Source organism: Eriocheir sinensis, unplaced genomic scaffold (genome assembly GCF_024679095.1).
Source record: "Eriocheir sinensis breed Jianghai 21 unplaced genomic scaffold, ASM2467909v1 Scaffold574, whole genome shotgun sequence".
Classification (NCBI taxonomy): Eukaryota; Metazoa; Arthropoda; class Malacostraca; order Decapoda; family Varunidae; genus Eriocheir; species Eriocheir sinensis.
Window position 1 is genome coordinate 115,565 of NW_026111914.1, and position 22,431 is coordinate 137,995.

Consider the following 22,431-nt stretch of genomic DNA (forward strand, 5'->3'; position numbering starts at 1 on the left):
ATATGTCCATGGTCTCCAGCGTCATCAGTGGTGCTTCATGCCTCACGCAAACCCTCCATAAGTAGCTACTTCGTCTCAGCAGTGACACAGGTACGGTGGAAGATGAGGGCGGAGTGGGTGGGGAATGCTATAGAGGAGGTGGGAATGCGAGAAAACTTGCAGAAATGCTTCTGGAAAGGGAGGAAGAGAGAATACAAATAATTAGGGCTTGCAAATTAAGGTAATGGGAATGTGAGAATGCTTAGAGGGGGTGGGAATGTGGGATTACATGTGTGGAGGCAGGTGGTGGGTTATGCTTGCGGAGAGGGAATTGGAATGCTTAGAGAAAGAGGATAGGAATGCTTATGGAGGAATGGGAATAGCTACCAATGGTTACGGAATGAATACTTGGGTGTGATATGACTGTCGGGAAGAAGTTACTTTAAGAGGACCGCCGTTATGAAATGCCGCGAGACTGAAAATGTAGGAGTAAAGTTGGGAACATAGCGCGTGCTAGGCTATTAGCTGCGCGTGGCCGTGGTGTTCATCTCCGTACCACTGGCCTTTAAGTTATGATTGGTTACGATTCGGCAATGTAAGAGGAGCGAGCTTTTTTGTTTTTGTTTTTGTTTTTTCGCCTTCGAGCTGCATCCCGTGCTGTAAAAATAAAAAATAAAAAGGCCATGGTCGCCAGCGCACTTCGGCAAGGGAGTTTCACGGAAGAGGTGAGAAAAAAATAAGATCCTACGCCGAGTTATCTCTGTGAAGGCTATTTCATTCCCGCCGCGACGCACATTTTTTCATTCTTTGTGGCGCTGACGGGGACGAGGAAGCGGCTTCGTGGGTATAGGGACAGAGGAAGCTTTTAAAGAACTTCCACTTACACCAAATGTTATAAAATTATACTACATTTTACGATCGTGTGTGTGTGTGGGGGGGGGGGGGTGACCGCTTGCATCATGGCACTGCTTGTGTTACTATCATCGTACAAAGGATATCCTGCTCCAGCGGCCTTACTCTTATCAGACATTCGCAGGCACTTACACAGAGTTGACCTTCGGATTACTCTCGCTGGGTATTGCAAACGCCTTGAGCAGTGAGGATAACACATCTGAGGAAGAAAGTGAAGAAGACGAGAGCAAAATGGGAAGCGAAAACGTAACCAGGTACGTAACGTGTAGCCGGGGTGACAAGCGAATAACACGACACATGAGGCTTGGTTTCCTGTTTACCAGCAGCGCTACACGGGCGATAAGTGGGTCGAGCTGAACATGTCAATACGCAGTGTGGAAAATCAGGAACTTCCAAACGATCTGTACTTCGAGTTAAGAGTGGTGACTATGTAAAGGTGTGCAAAATGTCTTCCGATTTTGTTCACAATCGGATGCTGCGTGCTGTGGCGTCTGGCTCATCCACTTAATTGTAGGGGTGGGCAGGTACCGGTACCAGTACCGGTACTAACGGTACCAGCTAAACGGTACGGTACCGGTACCAGATTGCTCGGTACCGGTACCAGTTGCTCGGATTTATTTATTGGATTTATTGATAATTCTTCATGTCCGATTTTTTTTTTAGGTTGCTAAAAAATATTGTTATTGTTATAAGACTATGATCGAGTACATCCACAATAACTATACATGCTATTTTTTTATCGAAAAAATAAATATTCACTTCATTCAGAGAGAGAGAGAGATCACCACTTAGTAAGTGGATATCTCGGTGATATGGGTAGTGGGTACTCGATCATAGTCTAATAACAATAACAATATATATTAGCGTTTTCTAAAGACTCGTGGGACTCACTAACTTTTAACCCAAGACTTCGTTTTCTTTTTACTTGCCACTGTTAAATTCGTATGACTCGTTAACTTTTAGAGAGAGAGAGAGAGAGAGAGAGAGAGAGAGAGAGAGAGAGAGAGAGAGAGAGAGAGAGAGAGAGATCATATTTATCCAATAAAGCATTAACGAAAAAAGTTTGAATCCCTTGGCGAGAGTTTCTGGCTATAAAGAATTGCATGATGAATTATATAAGATGATTAAATATTGGAGGTGTAGCCGGAGAGAGAGAGAGAGAGAGAGAGAGAGAGAGAGAGAGAGAGAGAGAGAGAGAGAGAGAGAGAGATCACCACTTAGTGAGTGGATATCTCGGTGATATGGGTAGTGGGTACTCGATCATAGTCTAATAACAATAACAATATTTATTAGCAACCTAAAAAGAAAAAGAATCGGACATGAAAAATTATCCAGTAACTCCAATAAATAAATAAAATAATGGAAACGGGAGCTGTGATGGAAACGGAAAGCAGGACAAAATGGTGGGAACTTGGGGAGACGGTCAGCGGGGCAGTGACTCAGCGACTACACACAGGGTCCATACCGCATGGAGGCGGGCGAGCACCGAGCGTCACTAAGATCCTAATCGCTTGTGTGTATGGGGTAAAGCGACTCGGCTGGGCAAGCAAGATGTGATACTGTGTGTGTGTGTGTGTGTGTGTGTGTGTGTGTGTGTGTGTATATATATATATATATATATATATATATATATATATATATATATATATATATATATATATATATATATATATATATATATATATATATATATATATATATATATTGCTGGAAGCTTCCCCGGCGACCACAGGCCTCTAGAAGGCTCCCGGAGAAACGAGCAAGGGGCGGGGAGCAAGGCAGGCCGTCCGCTCCCGAAGGGCGCGGCCAGGCGCCAGGCAGGAAGTGTTGCCAACTCGCATATATTTTGCTACATGTTCTTGTGTGATCTAAAATATACTGTAACATTCTAGACTGTACTGTTCTGGATATATTAGGAGAAGAGGGCGAGAGTTCCAGTCTTAGTAAGCTAGTGGTAAGTGAAGAGTCAGAGTGAAGTGTACTACTAAGGAAGAATATTAAACTACAGAAGCTGTGCAAAGTGTTTACATCTCCCTCCCACGGAGTCTCCTGACGGCGACACGGAACCCAAGTAGCACGTCCGGCATAACACTGGTGTCAGAAGTGTAGGCATTTGTTTTTCGCCATGGAGACTCGTTCCCAAGCTGCCCAGAGGGACGACATGTTGACTGAACTTTTGGAAGCCTTGAGACTACAGGGGGAGAAACAAGAAAGAGCACAGCAACAACAAGAAAGAGCACAGCAACAACAAGAAAGAGCACTCCAGGAACTCAAAGAACAACAAGAAAGAGCACCAAGAACTCAAGAACAACAAGAAAGAACACTCCAAGAACTCAAAGAACAACAAGAAAGAGCACAGCAACAACAAGAAGGAACACTTCAAGAACTCAAAGAACAACAAGAAAGAACACTCCAAGAACTCAAAGAACAACAAGAAAGAGCACAGCAACAACAAGAAGGAACACTTCAAGAACTCAAAGAACAACAAGAAAGAGCACAGCAACAAGAAGGAACACTCCAAGAACTCAAAGAACAGCTAGAAGATCGCTTCACAGGATTACAGCTACAGCTAAAAGCAGTACAAGATGGAAGTGAATCAGTGCGAAGAGAAATGACTGATGTGACCACGAACTTGGGACAACGCCTGACAGAAGTGGAGAAAGAACACACAAATCTTCAACAAGAGATGGAGGTGGTACGGGAGACGACACACAAAGAAATATTAGAAGTGCAGGGAAAGGTGAACCGTACAGAACAGGCAGTTTGTGATGTAAGTGACAGAGTGAAGGCCCTCGAAGACTGCTTGGCTGGAAACAGACAGCCAGTGCCTGCAGGCTCTAGTTGTACCCAAGATGCTTCTTCTACGCAAGTCCGGGGTAGTTTGAGTCCTGCTTCGCCTGAGTTTATCCCCGCAAGAAGTTTCGCCAGCCCCATGAGTCTGCTGGGTTCGCCTGTTAGAAAGAAGCCTCAGGAGTTTGATGGCAAGGTCTCCTGGGAGGCTTACCGCGCTCAGTTTGAGCTGTTGGCAGCCCGGAACGGATGGGATGACCAAGAGTGTGCGGTACAGCTGGCCACTAGCCTGAAAGGGGCGGCGCTGGAGGTCCTTGCTCAGCTCGATAATGCAACAAAGGGCAGCTACAGCGGGCTGGCACAGGCGCTGGAGCAACGATATGGGACCAAACACCAGAACGAGCTCTTCAGGGTTAGGTTCAGAACCCGCAACAGGAGGCGCGAGTCTCTTCAGGAACTCGCTCAGGACCTTGAGCATGGCACAAGGCATACCCAGGTGCCACCCCTGACCTGCTGACGGTTTTGCTGCGTGATCAATTCATCGATGCCCTGGACAGCCCTCAGCTGAAGATACAAGTGAACCAAGCTAAACCAACATCAATGCAGGAAGCTCTGGCACGTGCCATGGAGTTTGAGTCCTTTGTTAGGTCTAGCTTGTCGAGCTTCAGGGACGACTCGACTTCTGGCTTTAGGGCACGAAAGGGCGCTGTCAGCGACACAGACAGGTTCCAAGGAACGTGCTGGTACTGCGAGAAGGTTGGGCACAAGGAGAACGAATGCTATAAGAGGAAGAAGGAATATGAAGGTGGCGCTAATAAGAAGCCCAGGGAAGGACCCAAGTGCTGGACCTGTGGAGAAAAGGGGCACTGGAAGAATGAGTGTCGGAAAAATGTGCCCCCAACGAGGGACCACCACTCGGGAAACTAAGAAGGACTGGTTCACGGGGGCAACGACCAGTCTGTCCTGTACATGCCCCGAAGATATCAATGTGCAGGAGAACCACCATGACGAGCTGCCAAGTGGAGGGCAAGGTTGACGGAGTGTTGTGGCCTGTGGTCGTCGACACAGGCTCGGAACGCACATTCGTGCGGCCTGACGTGGTGAGTCATCGTCGGCTTCCTAAGACGTCGCATCGACTGTGCGGAGTCACTGGACACTATGCAGAGCTCAGAGGCCCAGTGAACGTGAAGTTTGAGCTCGGAGGAAAGGAAGAGTCCCTCTCTGTGTACGTTGCTGACATGGACGACCCCTGCATCCTAGGTATGGATTATCTTGTCTCCCACAGGTGCGAGCTGGACTTCCGCGCTAAGCAACTGACTGTAGGAGGAAGGAGGGTGCCACTGACGACTGTGCACAAGGAGGGCCTGCCAGTGACAGTCAAGCGCACCACCATTATTCCTCCGAGGTCAGAGATGCTGTTACCCTGTCAAATTACGGGTGCCCCCCCGGCTAGTCTGTGTGTGGTAGAGAGTGGAAGTCGATGCCCGGTAGAAAACGGGGTGATTGTAGGCAGTACTTTGGCAGACCCTACTGCAGCGGAAGTGCCTGTTGTCGTGGCCAATGTCTCCTTCAGCCCAAAGAAAATAAAACAAGGGACCATGGTGGGGTTGTGCCAAGAGATCGACCAGAAACCAAGAACCTGTGTCTGCAGGAGAACCCTGACGAAGCCCCAGGAGGAGCTGCCTGACTACCTGCGCGACCTGTTTGACAGGAGCTCCAAGTGTCTAAAGGAGCCCCAAGTGGAACAGCTCAGGGAGCTTCTCGTGAGGAATGCAGATGTGTTTTCCACAGGAGACCTGGACTTGGGGTGTACGGACCTGGTAGAGCACCACATCGACACAGGTAGCCACCGCCCAGTGAAGCAAGCTCCTCGAAGGATGGCACCAGCCCGTCGCAAGGAGATGGATGAGGTGATGGATGATCTCCGGCAACAGGGGTTAATCGAGCGGTCCAGCAGCCCGTGGGCGTCTGCTGTAGTGCTCGTCAGGAAAAAGGACGGTTCCCTCAGGTGCTGCGTGGACTACCGAGCCCTCAACGATCTCACCATCAAGGATTCATACCCACTCCCACGGATCGACGACACGCTCGACGCTTTGGTGGGCTCCAAGTGGTTTTCAACACTGGATATGAAGTCTGGGTATCACCAAGTCAAAATGGCGGAGCAGGACAAAGAAAACAGCCTTCTCCTACGGTCAAGGCCTGTGGCAGTTTAAGGTCATGCCCTTTGGCCTGTGCAACGCGCCGGCCACGTTCGAGCGGCTGATGGAGAGGGTGCTGGAGGGACTTCACTGGAAGACGGCACTCATCTACCTCGACGACGTGATTGTCTTTGGCCAGACCTTCGAGCAGGAGATGGAAAGACTATCAGAGGTTTTCGCCCGGTTTAGAGCTGCACACCTTAAGCTCAGCCCGAAGAAATGCTGCCTATTCAAAGGGAGGTCCAATACTTGGGACACATCGTGAGCGAGGCTGGAGTACGCACTGATCCTGAGAAGGTGGCTGCGGTAAGGGACTGGCCGACACCCACCAACGTGAAGGAGCTGCGGAGCTTCCTCGGGTTGTGCTCATACTACCGCAGGTTTGTGAAAGGCTTCGCTACGATTGCTGCACCACTGCACCTCCTGACGAAGAAGGGGCGCAAGTTTGAGTGGACAGCGGAAACTCAGGTTGCCTTTGAGAAGCTCAAGGAGGCCCTCATCAGCTCGCCCGTACTCACCTACCCAGAATCCTCTAAGCCTTTTATACTGGATTGTGATGCCAGTGATGAGGGGATTGGTGGAGTGCTGTCTCAGGCATGTGCCGACATGGAACGGGTTGTGGCCTACTTCAGCAAGAAGCTCACCCCAGCCGAGAAAAACTATTGCGTGACCCGGAAAGAACTCCTGGCAGTAGTCAAGAGCCTTGACTTTTTCCATGCTTACCTGTACGGTGCAACTTTCACCATCCGCACGGATCACGCTGCATTGCGGTGGTTGAAGTCACTGAAAAACCCTGAGGGCCAGCTTGCTCGCTGGATAGGTAAACTAGAGCAGCATCACTACACTATTGTGCACCGACCTGGGCTAACACACGGTAACGCGGACAGCTTGAGCCGGCGCCCTGCCTACCTGAGTGTCAACATTGCCTCCAGAGGAAAGCGTCCAGAATATGTGCCGCCGCACTACAGTGGAACAGACAGCGGAGGTGCCATGGGAAGACTTGGGAAAACTGCAGCGGAGGACCGAGATCTGAGACCAATTATGGAGTGGCTGAGTCAGTCGTCAACGCGACGTGGATGGGAAGTAATCTGTCGAGAAAGCCCTACCACCAAGAATTACTGGACTCAGTGGGACACTCTTCGGATAGACGACGGGGTGTTGCAGCGACGCTGGGTCTCTCATGATGGTCTTGACCACTACTGGTCCACGGTGCTACCTATGAAGTCCCGGGAAGGCGTCCTGAAAGAAATGCACGACAGCATCACCAGCGGACACCTTGGGGTAAAGAAGACACTGAGTCGCCTGCGGCAAAGGTTCTACTGGGTTGGCATGAGGAAGGACGTGGAAGAAAGGTGTCACGCGTGTGAGGTGTGCTGTGCAAAGAAGGGCCCCAAGAAGCGTCACCGTGCCCCATTGCAACTATACCAGGTTGGAGCCCCCATGGAACGGGTGGCAGTGGATATAGCAGGACCCTTGCCTCTGACGACGAACGGAAATAGGTATATCTGCGTCACAATGGATTACTTCACCAAGTGGCCGGAAGCCTACGCCATCCCTGACCAGGAAGCCACTACCATCGCCAAGGTTTTGGTGGAGGAGTTCTTCTGTCGTTTCGGTGCCTAACGAGCTCCATTCCGACCAGGGAAGGAATTTTGAGTCAACAGTCCTTGCTGAGTGCTGCAAGCTCCTGGGTATCAAGAAGACCCGGACCACCCCTCTGCACCCACAGTCAGATGGAATGGTGGAGAGGTTTAATTGGACGTTGGGCCAGGAGTTGGCCAAGCAGTGCAACAATGATCAGTCTTCATGGGATCAGAAGCTGCCTGCGCTTCTCATGGCCTACAGGTCTGCCGCCCACGAGACTACGGGGTATTCACCGGCAAAGCTGATGTTTGGACGTGAGCTGCGATTGCCGGTGGACCTACTGACAGGAAGGCCTCCTGGGGAAAGCCTTCCAAGGGACGCCTCCAGTTTTGCCCGTCAACTAGAGGAACGACTGGAAGAGGTGCACCATCAAGTCCGAGGTGCCTTGAAGTTCTCCGGGGAGGCCATGAAGCGCGGTTACAATATGAGGGCAAGCCACGTTGACTTCAAGGAAGGAGACCAAGTCTGGCTTTACAACCCGCAGAGGAAGAAAGGACAGTCTCCGAAGTTACAGAGCCCCTGGGAAGGCCCTTACACTGTGCTAGAACGCCTCTCCGACGTGACTTACCGAATACGGAGAACGGAAAAGACCAAGCCGAAAGTTGTCCACGTCAACCGCCTATGGAGGTACCACGGTCCGGGAAACTACACCTGGAACAACTACAGACACCCAGCAGCCGACGAAAACGCAAGGGACGTCCAGGACCGAGAGGAGGTCGACGACGACATAAGCCTTCTGGACCTTTCAGCCGAGGGAGATAACCTCCCGGCTTCGGCAGATGTTCCAGGGACACCCCAAGAAGCGGACGACGACGAGGCGCACCAAGAGACAGACGTGCAGGAGGCACCGAGCAGAAGACAGAGACAACGCAGGCGTCCACAGCGATACGACGATTATTATGTTTTTGATTAATTCTCTTACGTTTGTATATAGTTAAGTGTGTGATCGGGACGATCACAATTAAGAGGGGGGGATAGTGTTGTGCTGGAAGCTTCCCCCGGCGACCACAGGCCTCTAGAAGGCTCCCGGAGAAACGAGCAAGGGGGCGGGGAGCAAGGCGAGCCGTCCGCTCCCCGCGGGGCGCGGCCAGGCGCCAGGCGGGAAGTGTTGCCAACTCGCATATATTTTTGCTACATGTTCTTGTGTGATCTAAAATATACTGTAACATTCTAGACTGTACTGTTCTGGATATATTAGGAGAAGAGGGCGAGAGTTCCAGTCTTAGTAAGCTAGTGGTAAGTGAAGAGTCAGAGTGAAGTGTACTACTAAGGAAGAATATTAAACTACAGAAGCTGTGCAAAGTGTTTACATATCTCCCTCCCACGGAGTCTCCTGACGGCGACACGGAACCCAAGTAACACGTCCGGCATAACAATATATATATATATATATATATATATATATATATATATATATATATATATATATAGATATATATATATATATATATATATATATATATATATATATATATATATATATATATATATATATATATATATATATATATATACACACACACACACACACACACACAGTATCACAGTCACTGCCCCGCTGACCGTCTCCCCAAGTTCCCACCATTTTGTCCTGCTTTCCGTTTCCATCACAGCTCCCGTTTCCATTATTTGATTTATTTATTGGAGTTACTGGATAATTCTTCATGTCCGATTCTTTTTCTTTTTTAGGTTGCTAATAAATATTTTTATTGTTATTAGACTATGATCGAGTACATCCATAATAACTATACATGCTATTTTTTTTTCGAAAAAATAAATATTCACTTCATTCAGAGAGAGAGAGAGAGAGAGAGAGAGAGAGAGAGAGAGAGAGAGAGAGAGAGAGAGAGAGAGAGAGATTTATAGATTTACATAGAAACTTAGACCACACAGACCCCATGGTACAGACTAGGTGGTCTGTCTTTAAACCTAAGTGATTTTACATTAATCAGAAGGCTCCTAAACGTTGCATTTCTACTCTAGTTGATATTAAGTTGAAGGAAGAGAGAGTTTTCTTTACAGGAAATTTGTTTGGGAATTTCATCAGAAGTCATTAAGAAAAAAAAAACTCCTTTGGGTACCGGTACCGGTACTAACGGTACTTGAGTTTTCGGTACCGGTACTACCGGTACTCAAATTAACGGTACTTGCCCATCCCTTAATTGGCGACGTCAGAACCAAGCAGATGCCTCGTTACACAGTCCGAGAAGCTGCCGTTCACCACACACACTCCCCATTGCACTTGTGAAAATTTATTGGGTTTCAAAGAACGATAATTATGAATTGTTTGGATATGTAAATGATGACACGCTTCAAAGTTAGATAAACACTCCCCAGCCCCAATCATCACTAACTAACTAACTAACTATATATATATATATATATATATATATATATATATATATATATATATATATATATATATATATATATATATATATATATATATATATATATATATATATATATATATATATATATATATATATATATATATATATATATATATATATATATATATATATATATATATATATATATATATATATATATATATATATATATATATATATATATATATATATATATATATATATATATATATATATATATATATATATATATACTCGCGGGGAGCGTTACAAAGGTTAATTCCAAATACTACTGATCCGTGATATATTTAGTGATTTCGGTGATAAATTAATCGCCCGAAAACCACATGGTAAATCAATACAAAGGTAATTTATATACAAAAATTTCCAACAGCCCAAGCCGACATCAGGTCGACATCAGGTCCCGCTGGAAACCACCTCATTTCAACTTCACGCATGACATCTCTTCCGTTATAAATTCCATACGGCAAGGAAAGGGCGCCCCATCCACGTCACCGCGTACGTCAGGGCTGATAGTGCCAGTGGTGTCGGCGGGGTTGGTGCTGCTGGTGAAAGTGCTGGTGGTGCTGGTGGTGTTCCGCTGCATGCGACGACGGAGATCAGTGGTACCTGGTTAGTATTTTTTTTTGAGAGAGAGAGAGAGAGAGAGAGAGAGAGAGAGAGAGAGAGAGAGAGAGAGAGAGAGTTATGTTGTCATTCTTTCTTAGGTCAGGTTTCCCAGCACGAGTACTCTTCCTTCCATTCTTTGTCGCTTCAAGTAGTCCATTAACATTCCCAATCCTCTGTTTCAACCGGCGGAACAACACACACACACACACACAACACACACACACACACACACACACACACACTTTCATCAAGTTCAGTAAAGTCTTGTTTTGCTGCATGTCTTACAATATATAGTTTACAAGTCTGCCCATCCTTTCCCCATCATCCACCATCTCCTCCTCGTCTTCCTCTTGCTACTAAAACAAGAAAAACAACAACTAAGAATAATAAAAACGATAAACAATAATAATAACATAAATAACAATACTAAAGCTATAATATCGACAGTCTCTGAGACCAGCCATCCCCGCGACCCTGATCTGGCCACGCCCACAAGAGCTTCAGTCCACGGCATTGAGAACAGCCTGTACGAGCCAGTCGAGCCTTTCAGCGGCCTTCAGACACCCGCCGCCGGGGGACACCAGCAGGGGCAACAGTACATCATTGAGAACACCCTGTACGACCCTTTCAGCGGCCCTCAGACACCCACCGCCGGGGGACACCAGCAGGGGCAACAGTACATCATTGAGAACACCCTGTACGACCCTTTCAGCGGCCCTCAGACACCCGCCGCCGGGGGACACCAGCAGGGGCAAGAGTACGTCATTGAGAACACCCTGAACGAGCCTTTCAGCGGCCCCCAGACACCCGCCGCCGGGGGACACCAGGGGCAAGAGTACGTCATTGAGAACACCCTGTTTGAGCCTTTCAGCGGCCCTCAGACACCCACCGCCGGACGTTAGGGGCAAGAGTAGGCCTACGTCATTGAGAACACCCTGTATGAGCCTTTCAGCGACCCCCAGACACCCGCCGCCGGACATTAGGAGCAAGAGTAGGCCTACGTCATTGAGAACACCCTGTATGAGCCTTTCAGCGGCCCTCAGACACCCGCCGCCACATAGAAACACGACAGCAACATAGAAACACGACAGCCACATAGGAACAAGACAGCCACATAGAAACACGACAGCCACATAGAAACACGACAGCCACATAGGAACACGACAGCCACATAGGCACACGACAGCCACATAGAAACACGACAGCCACATAGGAACACGCAGCCACATAGAAACACGACAGCCATATAGGAACACGCAGCCACATAGAAACACGCAGCCACACAGGCACATGACAGCCACATAGGAACACGACAGCAACATCGAAACACAACGGCCATATAGGAACAAGACAGCCACATAGGAACACGACAGCCACATAGGAACACGCAGCCACATAGAAACACAACAGCCACATAGGAACACGACAGCCACATAGAAACACGACAGCCACATAGGAACACGCAGCCACATAGAAACACGACAGCCACATAGGAACACGACAGCCAAATAGGAACACGACAGCCACAGAGGAACACAACAGCCACATAGAAACACGACAGCCACATAGGAACACGCAGCCACATAGAAACACGACAGCCACATAGAAACACGACAGCCACATAGGAACACGCAGCCACACAGAAACACGACAGCCACATAGAAACACGACAGCCACATAGAAACACACAGCCACAAAGAAACACGACAGCCACATAGGAACACAACAGCCACATAGGAACACACAGCCACATAGAAACACGACAGCCACATAGAAACACGACAGCCACATAGGAACACGCAGCCACATAGAAACACGACAGCCACATAGAAACACAACAGCCACATAGGAACACGCAGCCACATAGATACACGACAGCCACATAGAAACACGACAGCCACATAGGAACACGCAGCCACATAGAAACACGACAGCCACATAGGAACACGCAGCCACATAGAAACACGATAGCCACATAGAAACACGACAGCCACATAGGAACACGCAGCCACATAGAAACACGACAGCCACATAGAAACACGACAGCCACATAGGAACACGACAGCCACATAGGAACACGCAGCCACATAGAAACACGACAGCCACATAGGAACACGCAGCCACATAGAAACACGACAGCCGCACAGGCACACGACAGCCACATAGAAACACGACAGCCACACAGGCACACGACAGCCACATAGAAACTCGACAGCCACACAGGCACACGACAGCCACATAGGAACACGCAGCCACATAGAAACACACAGCCACATAGAAACACGAGAGCCACATAGAAACACGACAGCCACATAGGAACACGACAGCCACATAGGAACACGACAGCCACATATAAACACGACAGACACATAGGAACACACAGCCACATAGATACACGACAGCCACATAGAAACACGACAGCCACATAGGAACACGCAGCCACATAGAAACACGACAGCCACATAGGAACACGCAGCCACATAGAAACACGACAGCCACATAGAAACATGACAGCCACATAGGAACACGCAGCCACATAGAAACACGACAGCCAAATAGAAACACGACAGCCACATAGGAACACGACAGCCACATAGGAACACGCAGCCACATAGAAACACGACAGCCACATAGGAACACGCAGCCACATAGAAACACGACAGCCACACAGGCACACGACAGCCACATAGAAACACGACAGCCACACAGGCACACGACAGCCACATAGAAACTCGACAGCCACACAGGCACATGACAGCCACATAGGAACACGCAGCCACATAGAAACACACAGCCACATAGAAACACGACAGCCACATAGAAACACGACAGCCACATAGAAACACGACAGCCACATAGGAACACGACAGCCACATAGGAACACGACAGCCACATAGAAACACGACAGCCACATAGGAACACGCAGCCACATAGAAACACGACAGCCACATAGGAACACGACAGCCACATAGGCACACGACAGCCACATAGAAACACGACAGCCACATTGGAACACGACAGCCACATAGGAACACGACAGCCACATAGGAACACGCAGCCACATAGAAACACGACAGCCACATAGGAACACGCCGCCACATAGAAACACGACAGCCACACAGGCACAGGACAGCCACATAGAAACAAGACAGCCACATAGAAACACGACAGCCACAGAGGAACATGACAGCCACATAGGAACACGACAGCCACATAGGAACACGCAGCCACATAGAAACACGACAGCCACATAGGAACATGCAGCCACATAGAAATACGACAGCCATACAGGTACACGACAGCCACATAGAAACACGACTGCCACACAGGCACACGACAGCCACATAGAAACTCGACAGCCACACAGGCACACGACAGCCACATAGAAACTCGACAGCCACACAGGCACACGACAGCCACATAGAAACTCGACAGCCACACAGGCACACGACAGCCACATAGAAACTCGACAGCCACACAGGCACACGACAGCCACATAGAAACTCGACAGCCACACAGGCACACGACAGCCACATAGGAACACGCAGCCACACAGGCACACGACGGCCACATAGGAACACGAAGCCACGTAGAAACATGACAGCCACACAGGCACACGACAGCCACATAGGAACACGCAGCCACACAGGCACACGACGGCCACATAGGAACACGAAGCCACGTAGAAACATGACAGCCACACAGGCACACGACAGCCACATGTGTGTGTTTATAAATTGATGTACTGTACCATGAAAAATGAAGGATTATTTTCTAATGTATCTCCTGAATACAGAACTAAAAGTTCTTTAATGGCCTTACAGTTACTTTTCAAGATTTTTCTTCTTCATATAAAGAGGTGTGGTTATAAACCAGCCAGTATATATTAAAGGCTGTTCCACTACAGTTTTCAAACTGTGCATTGAAAGCTCTTCTATGTTAATCCCAATTATACAATGGACATCTTTAATTAATATTTTGAATCTGTATATTTCAGTATCACACAGTGATACTGAAATATAGTGATATTGTGACCTGTTCTGGTTCATTTCCAAAGTATTTTGTTCACTGATGTCTTTTTTTTCTGTGTGTTAATGATTTACTGTAGCTAGTAATGCATTAGTCTTAAGCAGTTCACTGCCGCCCTGCAGGAGTGCTTGGGCCAAAGTTTTGGCCTAAGACCTGCAACCCAGTGTATTCCTCTTCGGCCTTTATTTTAGCGGCGTGCCTCGCTCACATCGGCGTTCAGTTATCGCCGAGCGGTTACGATCCATGATTTCCATGCTCCTGTGAAGGGCAGCCCCTCACGGCCCTGCCTCTCCTGCTGCGGAAAGAACCTAACTGAATGATTGTTGCGATAACCACAACGAGGGTCACACGGCACCGCAATGTGACGGAATATGAAAAACAATAAATGTACTTGACAAACAAGATTTCATTCTCCTGTGAGTGGGCTGCGAGCTGAACTAATGTCAGAGTGGTGAGCCTCGTCATCCCCATCCACTGCCTCGGCACTGTGTTGGCTCTATACTCCTCCGGTGCCACCCTGTTCCACAGACTCTGTGCAGCTGAAAGCCTGATACAGAGCGTACAGTCCGGACGGAGGCTGCGAGGGAGTAGGAGGAGGCAGAGAAGGAAGGGGCTGCCGCAGGGCCTTGTCACCTTGCCTCAGGATAGGGGAGGTGAGGCTGCCGTGCAGGGCGGCGACCCGTGGGTGGACGGTATAAGCCAGCACCGAGGGCGGTGCGGGGGGGGTGACGGGGAGCACGTCTGCCATCCCGTATCGTGAGACATCCGGGTTGATCTTCTTGGTGTGCGATTTTTTCCAATTTTTTTCACAGCCCAGGAGAGACAACTTCGATCTATATTTTTAAACGTACAGGCGCCTCAGTACGCACGTTTGAAAACCCTCTCGTATAAGTTGCTGGGATCATCATGGACTGTTTTGTGATCGTAGTGATAGTTTTTCATGAATTCCGCACCTTGAACGGGAAAGTTACCCATGAAAACGCGATCAGTCTTCTCCGTGGGCCGGAAAAATAGTCGTGATGGGAGCCCGAGATGTAATGCTGACTTGCCTGATCAGCTAGCCTCCCATAACCCACTTAGCCGACTGGTAAAGGAGTGGCTCTCCCGTTACGCTGGTCGCGGGTTCGATCCCCAGCGCCGGCAAACCTCTCCTTGTTTGGATTAATTTCTCGTGTATTTCGTTACACGCAGTGGCCGTGTGGGAGTGTAGTAAAGAGCAAATTCTGGCATTTCAGAGATACGTTTAAGAATGTGCATGGACGATAGCCTTTCCACGAGCGGGATCCGGTTGGCTAATCTAGAATTCAGCAATTATCGATCAACACAGGATGTAACGTCCTACTTTCCATCAACAACTAAGAACGTCATGACTTTAGCAGTTAACTAAGCAATTTTGACTGTACCTACAAATGGGAAAAGTTAAAAAAGTCGGAGCAGTTAGAGCAGCTATGAGCAGTAAGGAGCGAAGTACAGTCTTTGGTTAGAGTAGTTATGAACAGCGGTTACGAGCGTAGTGAAGTAGGTGGTTAGAGTAGTTAGCAGCAGTAATGAGCAGTTACGAACGTAGTGAAGTCGGTAAATGTCCAGAGAGTTGCCCATCTCACCGCGGTACTTCTCACCCTAACCATGGGTTAGATCTCATAATTCTATGCATTTTGAACCCCATATATATTTGCCTCGCAAATTGATAGAATCGCTGCAAGCGATTTTTGAAAAGTTAGTGAGTTTTTTGCGGCCGCCTCGGGGCGTCACGGGGGGGACTGGGATACTTTGTTCCCCCGCCTCCAAAATACGATATTACGCCTCCATATTGTACTTAAGGGACGAAATACATGTCCCTTAACCATAATATGAAGGCGGAAAAACTTAAAAGTAGACAAAAAGTGGTAAAGGTAGTGAAAAAGCATATTATACATACGCGCGATGTGTTTTGATGGCGGCCATATTGGGAAGTGAGCAGTGTTGCCAACGATCCAGTTAGCGATGGTACGCTTAGTTAGCCATTAACCCACGCATGTGAGATCAGGTCCACCACGCGTGGTTATTTATTTTTTTAGAACACGCACCTTTACCTAATACTATACCCGGCCCAAACCTTCACAAAAGCCTTTGGGTAAAGGTGCGTGTTCTAAAAAAAAATAACCACGCGTGGTGGACCTGTCTCACATGCGTGGGTTAATCGCTAACTAAGTGTACCAGCGCTAACCTAGCGTACCACCGCTAGCCGGATCGTTGGCAACGCTGCTCACATCGCAATGGCGTCGCCATGTAAACACATCGCGCGTATGTATACTATGCCTTTTCACTACCTTTACTGCTTTTTCATTACTTTTAAGTTTTTCCGCCTTCATATTATGGTTAAGGGACATGTATTTCGTCCCTTATGTACAATATGGAGGCGTAATATCGTATTTTGGAGGCGCGGAGTGATTTTTAATAATTACCAAAACACTAACTTTTCAAAAATCGCTAGACGCGATGCTATCAATTTCCGAGGCATATATATGGGGTTCAAAATGCATAGAATTATGAGATCTAACCCATGGTTAGGGTGAGAAGTACCGCAGTGAGATGGGCAACTCTCTGGACATTTACCGTGAAGGCTTTGGTTAGAGTTGGTTAGAGAAGTTAGGAGCAGTTATGAACAGTAAAGAACACTGTGAAGTCTTTGGTTAGAGTAGTGAAGGGTAGTTAGAGCACTTATGAGCATTTATTTATTTATTTATTTTTTTACGTTGTTCCGGCGCAATAGGCGCATCAGGCCCCCGGTGGGGCCTGATGGTCGGCCCAAGGCTTCTTCCAGGTGGGGCCTGATGGTCGGCCCAGCCCGTTCTGGCGCAGGCGAGTGTTTATAGTGACGCCATCTTGCATTGGCTCATGCTGCCCCCCGGAACTCGTTCTTGATTCGCTTGGACGGCTTCCTCTAGAGTCCGGGTTGATGGGTGGTCTTCAGGACAGCATGTGGGTAGTTTTAAGCCACTCGGCGGTGACTGAAAAATCCGAGTGGTAGCGTGAGGATTCGAACCCGCGTCGTCCATCACGCGGCGAATGTGGGTCCAGTACGCTATCACTTCGGCCACCGCCTACCCAAGAGCAGTTATGCGCAGTTTTAAATTAAGGCGTAGAAGAGTCTTTGGTTAGAACAGTTATAAGGAGTTACAGCAGTAAAGATCATGGAAGAGTCATCAGTCACTGAATCGGAAGAGTTGGCAACGACGCAACCCTTTCAGAGATACAAGCGACTCGATCCATAACAAAACTATGCAAACCATCTTGAGTAGGATTCGACTCTTCCACGTAATCTGGTGCTCGTAAGACAATGAACCACTAATGAATTTAGAAACAGGCACTTAATTAAGTACATATTTTTAGACGTAGCAGATTCCCATTGCACCTGCTTCCCAAAGCTACAGAGGAGACTGAGCGGGTTTTCACGGGTGAATTTTCCCATTCCTGATGCAGGAATCGGGTGAAACGGTAATTGTGGAGACTGACTCCGCGCCTCCAAATTACGATATTATGCCTCCATATTATACTTAAGGGACGAAATACATGTCCCTCAACCATATTATGCAGGCGCAAGTACTTAAAGGTAAAGAAAACGGAATCCCCTTCCCCTAACGATCTTGGGGGACCCGTGGGAAATCTTTTTTTTTTTTTTTTGGGGGGGGAGCATATTTAAACTACTCCAACCGAACTTTATTTAACCTAACCTCTAACGGGGGCTTCACCCCCTTGAGCCTCCTCATAACCAGGGGGGGCGCAGCTCCCTCTGGACCCCCCCACATGTATGATGTGCCGGCAAAACTATGGAGAAGTACAACAGTATGTGAGACCTTGGAAAGGTTATTACTCTCGTGGGGGCAATATTGGAGGCGCGTAGTGAATCAACATATTTACCATTCTTTTCGTTCGAGATGCAAAAGTCTTGTAAAACTGTCACCGGCATCACAAAACAGCCGTGGAAATTGCTCAGTAACTTCTACGAGAGGCTTTTCAGACAAGCGAACTTTGGGTGCCGATGCGTGCAGTAATACGAGCTTCACTTATCCGTTGTTATGGGTAGGCTACGTGTCTTTCAGGGTTAGAAAAGATAAAGGAAACAGTTGTAGTAGTACTTACCGAAGCATGTCGTTGGTGGTAGAGTCGTTGCCGCGGTCACTGGATGCATGATTGTTTACCTTCGTCGAGGCGGTGATTTACATAGATTTACATAGAAAATCAGACCACACAGACCCCATGGTCCAGACTTGGTGGTCTATCCTTAAACCTAAGTGATTTTACATTAATCAGAAGACTCCAAAACGTTGCATTTCTAATCTAGTTGATATTAAGTTGAAGGCAAGGTTGGGGAGGAGTCTACCTTGCTCTTCGTCAGTCTTTCTCAGAGTCTGCGTTTATTAATACACTTTTCATGGCGTTAGGTAAGAGAAATGGGGAGGTGGATGGGTGTAGCGTGCTTGGTCAGTCCTTCTTTCTCTTCACTCTTAGCTATACAGTTTTTTACGCAGCTAGTGAAGAGAAACGGAGGAGGAGAATGTGTAGTTTGCTCTGTCAGTCCTTCTTATATTTCATTCTTATTGCTACACTCTTTTACGCCGTTAGGGAAGAAATAACTGAGGCGGTGGATGTGTGGTTTGCCCTGTCAGTCCTTCTTATGCTTCGGTTATCACTCTTTTATGCTGTTAGTGAAGAGAACAGGAGGCGATGAACGTGTGTAATACCTATCTTGCTCTCTGTCAGTCCATTTTCACGCTTATCATTACACTGTCACCATACACTATACACGGTCGGTTCTTCTAGTTCACGGTTATTGCCTATTGGTACACTTATTTTGCGCCGTTAGCTAAGAAAAAGTGAGCAAAGAAGAGGTGCGTCCGTCCTCCCTCGCTACCAATAGGCGTGTGGTCGCAATGTTCCGGGTTCGTTCGCTTCGACCACTGCCTCGACTCCCTCTCCGAAGCAGCTGTATTCCTCGGCGTCACTGCTGGAAGTTGTTATTTACTCGTGATCGAAGTTTACCGTCTATGGAAAGTATCAGTCATGGATTTTTTTTTCTCACTCTAATGAGTTAAATATGAATGGAGTAAAGGCCACACACACACACACACACACACACACACACACACACACACACACACACACACACACACTTTTACCATGTCCGACAGTTCAGCGAAATGTTGTGCTTCGTGTCTTACCATATGTATATACAGTTTTTACAAGTCTACCCAACTCCTTTTGCTCTTCATCCATCATCTCCTCCTCCTCCTCCTCTCCCTCCTGCTACTACCACAAGAGAACAGAACAACTAAAAAATGATAGTAACGATAACAGTAATAGTAGTAGTAACAATAACAGCACCAAGTCAGGTCAAGTGTAGGCTATTGATGTAAAAAATAATAAAAGTGTAAGACAGTCTCCTAAAGCAATGGTAAACAGCAAAATAAAACATAACTCCGCAACAAGGCGTAGAGAAACATGACTGAAGAATCCATTTAGCTTAGAACAGCGAATAATGATAATAACAATAAAAAAAAACTAATAGATAATAAAGTGATTAACAGCAAAACAAGACAACTCCGCAACAAGGCGTAGAGAAACATAACTGCAGAATCCATTTAGCTTAGAACAGCGAATAATAAACATAATAACCATATGAAAAGCTAAAAGATAATGAAGTGTGACAGTCAGCTTGAGCAATGACAAACAGCAGAACAAGACAAAATTCCGCAACAGGTCGTACTGAGACATGACTGGGCAATCTTTTTTTTTTCAGCTTTCAGACAACGGGCAGCAGGACCAGACTAGTCGGCCTACGTATAGGTACTAATATTGACACCACCATCAACACCACCACAGCGACAATATAGTGAAAGACAGTTTACTATAGCAATGGTAACTATGAAAAAAAAACAGATAATTATGAAACAATTTTTTTTACAGTAAAGGAAACAGCTCCAGGTAAAAAATAAAAATAAATAATAAAAGCCCGCTAATCACTGCTCCTATAAAAAAAGAGTTAAGAGGAGTGGCCAAAAGAGAGGTCAATTTCGGGAGGAACTATGCAACAGGTCTAAGGAAACATGACACTTTTTTTTCAGACAACGAACAGGACAAGCCTCAATCAATAACGAAAAGTCCTGCCTCAGTCGCCGCCTCACCGCCGCCATCATAAGGGAATTCCTGCAAGGCAATTTTTTCTTTCTGTCTCTCTGGACGTGTTTGCAGACCTACTTAATTATGAGTGGACGGGTGCTTTCCATGAGGGGGCGGAATGGGAGGTAGAGAGTTACCTATACCAAGCCTTCATCCTTATGCTAACTACATACTAAATATATTCTTATACCAAATGAAAACGCACTAATGGTGGAAGGGTTATGCTACACACATTCACTCTGTTACTAAATACATTCTAAATACATTCATAAACTAAATGCATACTAAATTCATTCCCATACTAACAGATACACACTTCATACACGGTGCTCTGATGGTGGAAGGGTTATGCCACACACTCACTCTCTTACTAAATACATTCTCATACTAAATACATACTAAATACATTCTCATACTAAATAGATACCAAATACATTCTCATACCAATAGATACACACTTAATACATGTGCTCTGGGGGTGGGAGGGTTATGCTACACACTCACTCTTACTAAATACATTCTAAAACTAAATACATACTAAATACATTCTCATACTAAATACATACTAAATACATTCTCATACTAATAGATACACAATACATGTAGCCTACTCTGGGGGTGGAAGGGCTATGCTACACACTCACTCTTACTAAATACATACTAAATACATTCTCATACTAAATTCATACCAAATACATTATCATACCAATAGATACACACTTAATACATGTTCTCTGGGGGTGGGAGGGTCATGCTACACACTCACTCTTACTAAATACATACTAAATACATTCTCATACTAAATTCATATCAAATACATTCTCATACCAATAGATACACACTTAATACATGTGCTCTGGGGGTGGGAGGGTTATGCCACACACTCACTCCTACTAAATACATTCTCATACCAAATACATACCAATACATTCTCATACTATAGTAATCTAGGTACACTTAATACGAGAAGACTGCCACACTTTTATTATGTATGCGATTTTTATTATTTTTTACAGTGAGGGAGGTAGCTCATGGGGAACAACAACAACAACAACAACAACAACAACAACAACAAAAGACTGCTAGACGCTGCTACAACAAAAGAGCATCGACTCCTCTCTTGATAGAACTGAAGTCCTAAATAAATAAAGGTCGCTATACTATTTATCCTACCTTACGCCTATCCTATACTATCCTTTCTTATCCTATATTAAACCATCCTACTTTACTTCTATCAATATAAAGCCTACTATCATTTGAAGACAAGCACACCGTTAAAGTTAAAGAGTGTCAGTTTGATAGACTCTTCTCATTGGCTGGGCAGAAAGAATACCATTAGAGAGGTGGTCTGCATAATGGCTGTTGTCTTTTTCCTTGATATTGAACTCGTTACGTTAGCTGTGTGTGAGTGTTATACATTGTTATCCTTATCATCCCTACTTCCACTTTTTCCTTTACAAGTATCTATCTATTGTCTCTTCCTACTTCCCCCACCTCCTTCCTTCCTCTTCTTCCTTTACCCTCAGTTTACCAAAGACAGAGAAAAACAGAGATAAGGAGGCAAGGTTATTGTCGCCACGGAGTCTGCAAGAGCGAGAGAGATAGTGTGTGTGTGTGTGTGTGTGCGTGTGTGTGTGTGTGTGTGTGTGTGTGTAAGGGAGTGGGAGGCGGTGTGTGTGAGTGTGTCTGTTGGGGGGCTGGTCATCGCGGGGGCTTCC

At 46.7% G+C, this 22,431-nt stretch overlaps 1 protein-coding gene across 6 annotated transcripts; it reads left to right on the plus strand.

Annotated features, from left to right (window-relative positions):
- The first annotated feature begins 983 nt into the window (after positions 1-983).
- LOC126993167 (uncharacterized) lies at positions 984-14,956 on the plus strand. Of its 6 annotated transcripts, none has more exons than XR_007747483.1 (4): positions 984-1,145; positions 10,290-10,528; positions 10,973-13,816; positions 13,855-14,956. XR_007747483.1 is itself a non-coding variant. In XM_050852033.1 (3 exons), the coding sequence occupies exons 1-3, from the start codon at positions 1,123-1,125 to the stop codon at positions 11,425-11,427; spliced, it is 717 nt and encodes a 238-aa protein (XP_050707990.1). In that variant the 5' UTR covers positions 984-1,122; the 3' UTR covers positions 11,428-14,956. The 6 variants fall into 6 exon arrangements, 1 of the variants encoding a protein (XP_050707990.1); XR_007747484.1 differs by having other exon boundaries at positions 13,893-14,956; XR_007747485.1 differs by having other exon boundaries at positions 13,931-14,956.
- Positions 14,957-22,431: the final 7,475 nt, after the last annotated feature.